The 8,072-nt window shown below is 53.6% G+C and overlaps 2 protein-coding genes across 4 annotated transcripts in view; one reads left to right on the top strand and one right to left on the bottom strand.

The window, feature by feature from the left end:
• Positions 1 to 2,283: 2,283 nt before the first annotated feature.
• LOC111535698 (neural Wiskott-Aldrich syndrome protein-like) lies at positions 2,284 to 4,136 on the top strand. The gene is made up of 2 exons (XM_023201913.2): positions 2,284 to 2,349; positions 2,755 to 4,136. The coding sequence occupies exons 1-2, from the start codon at positions 2,293 to 2,295 to the stop codon at positions 3,106 to 3,108; spliced, it is 411 nt and encodes a 136-aa protein (XP_023057681.1). The 5' UTR covers positions 2,284 to 2,292; the 3' UTR covers positions 3,109 to 4,136.
• A 919-nt stretch (positions 4,137 to 5,055) lies between these two features.
• The window catches only part of TIMM17B (translocase of inner mitochondrial membrane 17B), a 4,799-nt gene continuing 1,782 nt past the window's right edge, over positions 5,056 to 8,072 (bottom strand). The window contains exons 3-7 of one of the 3 annotated variants that reach the window (XM_023201941.3): positions 6,953 to 7,102; positions 6,639 to 6,702; positions 5,706 to 5,834; positions 5,509 to 5,619; positions 5,056 to 5,426 (exon numbers count right to left, since the gene is read on the bottom strand). In XM_023201941.3, coding sequence (XP_023057709.1) covers positions 5,338 to 5,426; positions 5,509 to 5,619; positions 5,706 to 5,834; positions 6,639 to 6,702; positions 6,953 to 7,102 — 543 coding nt within the window. In that variant the 3' untranslated portion in view covers positions 5,056 to 5,337. The remainder of the gene's footprint in view (positions 5,427 to 5,508; positions 5,620 to 5,705; positions 5,835 to 6,638; positions 6,703 to 6,952; positions 7,103 to 8,072) is intronic. The other 2 variants (XM_023201939.2, XM_023201940.3) reach the window with 2 other exon arrangements.

The raw sequence follows: 8,072 nt of genomic DNA, 5'->3' as shown, positions 1-8,072 counted from the left end.
CCCGTCTCTACTTAAAAAAATACAAAAATTAGCTGGGTGTGGTGGTGTGCACCTGTCATCCCAGCTACTCGGGAGGCTGAGGCAGGAGAATTGCTTGAACCCAGGAGGTGCAGTTTGCAGTGAGCTGAGATCGCGCCACTGCACTCCAGCCTGGGTGACAGAGCAAGACTCTGTCTTAATAATAATAATAATAATAATAATAATAATAGGCCGGGTGTAGTGGCTCCCACCTGTAATCCCAGCACTTTGGGAGGCTAAGGTGGGAGGATCACTTAAGGTCATGAGTTCGAGACCAGCCTGGCCAACATGGTGAAACCCCGTCTCTACCAAAAATACAAAAATTAGCTGGGCATGGTGGGACGTGCCTGTAATCTCAGCTACTTGTGAGGCTGAGGCACGAGAAATCACTTGAACCCAGGAGGCAGAGGTTGCAGTGAGCCGAGACTGTACCGCTGCACTCCAGCCTGGGTGACAAAGAGAAAACCTGTCTTAAATAAATACAATACAATACAATAATAAAAGCAAAAAGAGGAATGTTTGTCCTTGAAATTATGACTTTAGCAAAGAAGGCTCATAAAACCTTCAAATGACACCTGTAGTTATAACTGAGAATATGTTGTCCCTGAAATTATGTTGCAAATGACATCTCTGAAACTCTAAGTGCTGTAAATAAGGATTTTGAACCCCTGGCCTCAAGCAATCCTCCCATCTTGGCCTACCAAAGTGCTGGGATTACAGGTGCGAGCCACTGCGCCCGGCTGTGGATTTCAGTCCCAGCCTTGCCCCTCTGAGGCAGTGTAGTCATGGGAAGTTGCTTCGCCTTTTTGTTTCAGTTTCCTCAAGTGCAAATGAGGACAACGAAAGGCAGTTTTGTGTCACCTTGGACGTGGTTCTAAATGGGCCCACTGGGATGGTTCCCATTTTTAAAGTCTGAGCATCGATCTCTAAAGGTCTGTCCCTAGGTTGGGGTCAGGGATGTCAGAGCTGCCCTGCCTGTCAGGCCCTGTTCTCCAACTGCCACTAAGAGAACAGCAGAAATAGGAACACTGAGACCAGCAGTCCCAGACTCAAGGTGAAGTGCGTGCACCTCTCTTCCATCTCCCTCTTGCTCTCCCTCCTCTGTATCCATCTTACCTTCTCAATCTCGTTTTCTCTCTGCTCCTGTTTTTCTTTTGTCCCTGTTATCCCTGTCTTGTGTCTTTATCAATGTGTCTTTCTCCTTCTTTTTTTTTTTTTTGGATGGAATCTCACTCCGGCTCCCAGGCTGAAGTGCAGTGGTGCCATCTCGGCTCATTACAACCTCTGCCTCCTGGGTTCAAGCAATTCTCCTGCCTCAGCCAGGGAAGTACATAGCTGGGACTACAGGCGCCCACCACCATGCTTAGCTAATTTTTGTATTTTTAGTAGAGAGGGGGTTTCACCATGTTGGCCAGGCTGGTCTCAAACTCCTGACCTCAAGTGACCCGCCCACTTCAGCCTCCACAAGTTCTGGGATTACAGGCATAAGCCACTGCGCCTGGCCCCTCCTTCTTCTTCTTCTTCTTCTTTTGTTGTTTTTAAAGACAGGGTCTTGTTTAGTCACCCAGCCTGGAGTGCAGTGATCTGCAACCTCCGTCTCCTGGGTTCAAGCAATTCTGTCTCAGCCTCCTGAGTATGTGGGACTACAGGCATGTGCCACCACGCCCGGCTAATTTTTGTATTTTTAGTAGAGACGGGGTTTCACCTTGTTGGTCAGGCTGGTCTCGAACTCCTGACCTCAGGTGATGCACCCACCTTGGCCTCCCAAAGTGCTGGGATCACAGGCATGAGCCACCATGCCCAGCCTCTTGGTATCTTTCTCTGCATCTCTGTCTCTCCTTTGATCTCTCCGTAAACTCTGGCTTCTCTATCTATGTCTTTCTCCCTATTCTTCTCTGTCCCTTTGATTCTCCCATGTCTGTCTCTTTCTCCCTGATCTGTCAGGGTCTGTCCCTGAGGAAGTGAGTAAAGTGATCCCACACCTGTCAGGGCTGGACCCCCTTGCTCTTCTCTGATCCCACCCACCTCCTTAACCCCCTAGCCCACCGACTATTTTCCTTCTCCCCATGCAGACAGGTGGGTGACAAACTCAAGGGCCACCGGGGTCACACTGTGAAAGCACCAGCCAGGGAGACCAAAGCAGAAAAATGTGGATGCGAAGCTGAGAGATCAAGACACACAGAGGCAGAAGCTAAGGGCTTAGGCAGGGAGGAAGCAGGAAGAAACAGGAGGAGGAACCTGAGACAGAGTCGCTGAAGTCCTTGCTGGAAGCAGATGGGATTAAATTACAGGAGACTGGGAGAGTGCCAGAGAGACACCAAGAGGATGCAGGTGAGGCATCTGTCCCCTGAGGCCCCGCAGCTACGGTGTAGGTGGGCGGCAGCCGGAGGAGGCCTGGCCTGAAGCCAGCTCACAGCTCACCCGCTCCTCACTATGTCTCCCGTGTTTGCCTGCGTCTGATGCAGTATTCCCCTCTACCTGCCTGCGTTTCTGACCCTCACGCAGCTTCTTCTATTTCTTAGTGTCTCTCCCCTTCTCTTCGTCTCTCTTTTCATTGGTCTCTTGCGTGTCTGCCTCCATCTCTTTCCACTTCTCTGTCTCTTCTACCTCCCTACGTGCATGTCTGTTTCTATTTCTCTCTCTCTCTCATCTCTCCATCCCCCGTCTTCCCTTTGTCTCTGTAGTCTCTTCTCGTCGAAACAACCGAGGGTCTCACCCCGCATTCCCTTCTTTTAGGAACAGAGGCTGCCGGCCCCAGGCCCAGGTCGGGCTCGGCCCAGCCGCGCCCCAGCTCGCGAGCCACGAATGACCCAGGGCACCCCAGCCCCAGCTCGAGGCCTGGTGACGCCGTTGACGCCAGGCCTCCACGGAGTCCCCCCTCCCCCGGCACCGTCCCCAGCCGCCCTACGACTCTCACGCGAGGCCCCTAGCCTCGGTTTCCCAGCCCGCTCCCTGGCTTCTAAACGTGGCTCCGGCCCCCCAGCCCCGCCCCAGCCAGCGGCCGGAGGAGCCCGGGCGGAGGAGGCCCCGAACGTAGCCGTAAGCGGGCAAGCCACCCGGGCCGAGGTCGCGCAGAAGGACCGCTCCTAGCCCCCGTGGGTGGGTCCGGCTGTCCCCAGCCTGGAGACTGTGGGGCGGGAGGAGGTGGGTCCCGAGGCGGCCGAGGACAGGAGCCTGCGGGTCTTGGGGAGCATGGAGGGGTGTGGCCTCGGAGGAGCCGGGTGGTTGTAGGAAGGAGGTGGGGCCCGCCGCGGCTTCAGGGGACGGTGCTGAGCGATAGGACCAGGGCGGGGCCGGGAGGCAGGGCCGGAAACCCCGGGAAAGTGGAGTCCCCAGCACTCTCGGAAGGGAAGGGCCTCCAAGGAGCTACTCTCCAGGGGCGGTGCTAGATCGACGCAGGTGAAGGCCTGCAGGAGGCAGGGCCGGCCCGAGGATCCAGAAGGGGCGGGACTAAAGGAGGCATTGGCCCCAGGACACAAGGAACACCCTGGGTCTGACTGGCGCTCCGGTCTCAAAGATGCATGCCTGGTGCTGCCGCCACAGTGCTTGTGGAGATGAGGGTTGGAGGCCGAAGCCCGGGCCCCGCGCTGCCCTCCCTGGTCTCTCAGTGGCGTGGCTGCGCCCTGCCCAGCACTGAGTCGCTCAAACAGGTGTTATAGCTGTCACCGCTGAGGACTCTTTGCATCCCCACGGACCAGTTTTGTAAGGGAGAAAGGGTGTTCCCACTGCCTTGTAATGGCTTTCGAGAAAGGGACGGTTTTCATGTCTCGAGGTCATTCGCCACTGGGGCAGTTTGTGCAGAGGAAACCCTTGACTCCTCAGGAAGTTTTTGCGCCTCCCCGTGTCTTCTGCACCCCAGTGTAGGCAATGTTTGCCCCACCCATGTAGAGGTTTTCGCAGAAGTCACAGCTTGCGGGCGGGGGCATGGGCATTGGCATGTCCACTCAGAAAAATCTAGCTCCCCCACCCCAAAATAGAAACTCATTTCTGGTTATTTTGTGGTTACCCTTTAAAAACACTTGACCTGGCCGGGCGCAGTGGCTCATGTCTGTAATCCCAGCACTTTGGGAGGCCGAGGCGGGCAGTTAGTTCATCTGAGGTCAGGAGTTCGAGACCAGCCTGGCCAACATGGTAAAACCCCATCTCTACTGAAAATACAAAAATTGGCCGAGCGTGGTGGCTCACACCTGTAATCCTAACACTTTGAGAGGCCGAGGTGGGCGGATCACTTGAGGTCAGGAGTTCGAAACCAGCCTGGCTAACATGGTGAAACCTCATCTCTACTAAAAATACAAAAAATTCGCTGGGCGTGGTGGTGGACGCCTGTAATCCCAACTACTTGGGAGGCTGAAGCAGGAGAATCACTTGAACCCAGGAGGTGGAGGTTGCAGTGAGCCAAGATCATGCCACTGCACTCCAGCCTGGGCGACAGAGCAAGACTCCTTCTCAAAACAACAAATAAAAACACTTGACCACACTGAGCAGAGGAGAGCAGAAAAGCAGCTCTGTGGCAGAAGGGGAGGCTGATCCAGGGCACCTTCTTTGAGGGAGCTAGGTCTCCCGGCCCTCTTCTTCCATCCCAGATCCACCCTGAGGCCACACGGAGGGAGGGAAATCACCTTCACAAATGCCGTGCTGAGTGTCCAGAAAGAAGGGATTCCTGTGAGGCCACATTTCCCAGCCTCGGCGACAGGGGCTGTGGAGCAGGGGTCAGGGGTATTGGGGTGTGTGTGGGGGGGGATGGGGTCAGGGGTACAATGTCTAGAACCACCCCCGCCCCCAGCAATCCTGGTGTTTATTCACTTATTTCCCAAGCTTGTTCCTCTGACAGCTAGGACCCATCACCTGGCCCCAGATAACCTTATTCATGTCGCTAATTCACATCTTCATTCTCCCTTCCTGCTCATCCAGCCCACAGACATTTACTAGAGCCCATCTGCTGTAGGCCTCCAAGTCCTAGGGTTTCCGAGTTCCTGAAGCAGGCTCTGCCCCTTGTCCTAAGGAGGGGCCCCATAGGCAGTTCAAGGAGTCCACACATAGGCATTTCAAAACGGATTTTAAATACTCATCAGGGTGCCACACAAAGGAGCTGGGGTGAGAACTTCGTACATGTGAGTGTGGGGCTGGGGTGCCCTGAGAGAGAAAAAGGGGACCCATCTGTCAGGGCAGCTGGGGTGCCCCACCCCCACCCTGGGACTAGGGAGCAGAGTAGAAGCCCTCTCTGGAGGGTCCCAGGGCTAACTGGGAGCCAGCCCTCCCTTCGAGGTAGATCATCGGGGAGGGAACCAAGAAGCAGCTCCCAGGGTGGCAGTGGCTTCCTCAGTGGTACTGCTGATAGCTGGGATAGCCTGGGGCTGGGGTGCCGTCCTTAGGGGGCAGCTGGCTGGGGTCCTCCAGGAATGGGGGCGCTGGAGAAGGGAGACTCGGGTAAGGATGAGTGGAAGAGGCCAGGTGGAGGATTTCCCACTCCCCCGACCACCAGTTACTCACCATTTCGGAACTGCTGGGCCGTGTAGCGAGTGAGGAGGATGCCAACGCCCTCAATGAGGGCCAACAGGATGCCCCCCATCATCGCTGAGCCCACCATGGCCAGTGGGCCACCTGGGGGAGTTGGAGGCAGAGAAACAGAGGTGAGGGCAGGCAGAACAGGGTGGAAGGGGCTGGGGCCAGGGCCAGGGGGTACTCACTGCGGGCAGCCAGTACAGCCCCAGTCAACGCTCCACTGGTGATAGAGTTCCAGGGATCCTCCTTGCCCCGAAGCCGCACCAGGCCACAGTCGATGGTGGAGAACAGGCCCCCCCACACTGCGAAGCTACCTGTAGTGGAACCGAGGCCTAATTAGTTCATAGGAAATCCCGAGAATTCACATCTCAGGGGACTTCCAAGGCCTGAATGCTTTGGCCAAGAACAGGGAGAAAAACCCAGACACAAAGGCAGATAGCAACCCCCCATAGAATATTTCCTATCTGTCCCCATCCTGTGGTAGCTCCCACTTCAAGCTGTCTATAATCACCATCAACGTTTCCTTCACCTTTATGGGGAGCTGACAAATGTTTACAAGCAGATTTACCTTCATATGACTTTTAACAGAGCAACTTTGAGCTTCATAATCACCACACAGAGTTGGAATTCTGATTTGGGTTTCAGTGAGAAGGAAATAGGAAACCCAGTTAATATGATAGTTAAAATGTTTACTGAGGGCTTACTGTGTGCCAGGGCCTGTTTGAGGTCTGTGTTATTTGACTTTTGCAATTTTATATTAGTTAATGTTATTAAAGTGTTTAGCATAGCAACCAGCACTTAGTAGTATATAAATTACATAAACTATAAAACTACCGATGAAGTGGTTACTGTTATCACCACCCCTGGTACAGGTGAGGTTCAGAGAGGTTAAGCCACTAGCCCAAGGTCCCATAGCAGGGAATAGTCAGGACCTAGATTTAAACTCCAGAACCCACTTTCTTCGCCTCCGTATTCAATTGTTGGGAAACATCACCCCTCTGGAAAGTCTCCGGCAGGGGCTAGAATCTGAACCTCCAACTTGTAGCCTAGACCCAAAGGATCAACCACTCCCACCTTTGCCAAGACATCTCCTATATCTATCTTCCCAAGCCCCTCACCTCCAATCTGGGGGGCTCGGATCCTCACAGCGTTGGTACTACCTCTCAACCGGTGCCGAATTCCCTGGGGAAAGGAAGGAAGTCCGTCAGGGCAGGGCTGAAGCCACTGGCAGACAAGTTTCCAAGTTTTAAGAGAGGGAAAAAGATGGGAGACCTGTTAGAGGTATCAGCAGTAGAAATGTGGAGAAGTGGCCAAGAACTAGGGGCCTGGAGAGCACCCCAACATGGGTGTTCTCAGAGCTGGGTTGAGAAGTGCTAATACATTCATACGTTTGTTAATGCATTCATTCAGTGAATGATTAACAAGTACCTACTATATGTGCCAAGCACCATGCCATATGCAGGGATACAGCCATGAACAAGGTAGATCTGCTCCCTGCCCTCTCAGAGCTCACATTAACAGTGGGAGACACAGACCTTGAGCAAGGATAAGTAAACAAGGGCGCTTCAGACAGCAATCTGCACTCTAGAGGAAATGCCATGAAGAAATATGATTGGGGCTGAGGGGTCAGGAAAGGCCTCTTGAAGGAGAGAGAATCTGTGCTGAGGCCTTGATGATGACAAACTTGGGCAAAGATCCAGGGAGGAGAGTCCCAGGAGTCTAGGGGAGGGACGGGGCTACATATATAAATTGCAGAGACTTTGGCTAATAGATGGCATTTAAAGTCACAGCGTTTGCGATCTTCTGGGAGGGGAGGTGGTCAGAGAATAAAAGAATTCTCTCAATTTTAAGGCTGTCTTCCCTCTGCCAATTAAATTCCTGCCATTCTCCTCTATACAGGTTTCTGAGTCGGAATCTGCCTCTAGGTAAAATGTGTCTGGTCCTGGTGCAGTGGCTCACACCTGTAATCCCAGCACTTTGGGAGGCTGAGGTGGGTGGATCACTTGAGTTCAGGAATTAGAGACCAGCCTAAGCAACATGTTAAAACCCAGTCTCTACAAATAAACAAATAAATAAACAAACAAATAGTTAACCAGGCATGGTGGCACAGTCATGTGGTCCTAACTACTTGGGAGGCTGAGGTGGGAGGATCACTTGAGCCTGGGAGGCAGAGGCTGTAGTGACACCTGATTAGGCTACTGCACACCAGCCTGGGCAACAGGGCAAGATGATGTCTCAAAACAAAACAGGCCGGGCGCGGTGGCTCAAGCCTGTAATCCCAGCACTTTGGGAGGCCGAGATGGGCGGATCACGAGGTCAGGAGATCGAGACCATCCTGGCTAACACGGTGAAACCCCATCTCTACTAAAAAATACAAAAAACTAGCTGGGCGAGGTGGCGGGCGCCTGTAGTCCCAGCTACTCGGGAGGCTGAGGCAGGAGAATGGCGTAAACCCGGGAGGCGGAGCTTGCAGTGAGCTGAGATCCGGCCACTGCACTCCAGCCTGGGCGACAGAGCAAGACTCCGTCTCAAAAAAAAAAAAAAAAAAAAAA

Source organism: Piliocolobus tephrosceles, unplaced genomic scaffold (assembly GCF_002776525.5).
Source record: "Piliocolobus tephrosceles isolate RC106 unplaced genomic scaffold, ASM277652v3 unscaffolded_19332, whole genome shotgun sequence".
NCBI lineage: Eukaryota > Metazoa > Chordata > Mammalia > Primates > Cercopithecidae > Piliocolobus > Piliocolobus tephrosceles.
The sequence above is the reverse complement of the archived record's forward strand: the minus strand, read 5'-3'. Positions and strand labels throughout refer to the sequence as shown.

Bases quoted from the DNA above. Each gene is read 5' to 3' on its own strand.
- LOC111535698 (XM_023201913.2), top strand. From the start codon at position 2,293: ATGGGATTAAATTACAGGAGACTGGGAGAGTGCCAGAGAGACACCAAG. The intron at 2,350-2,754 runs GTGAGGCATCTG...CCCTTCTTTTAG, and splicing joins GAGACACCAAGAGGATGCAG to GAACAGAGGCTGCCGGCCCC.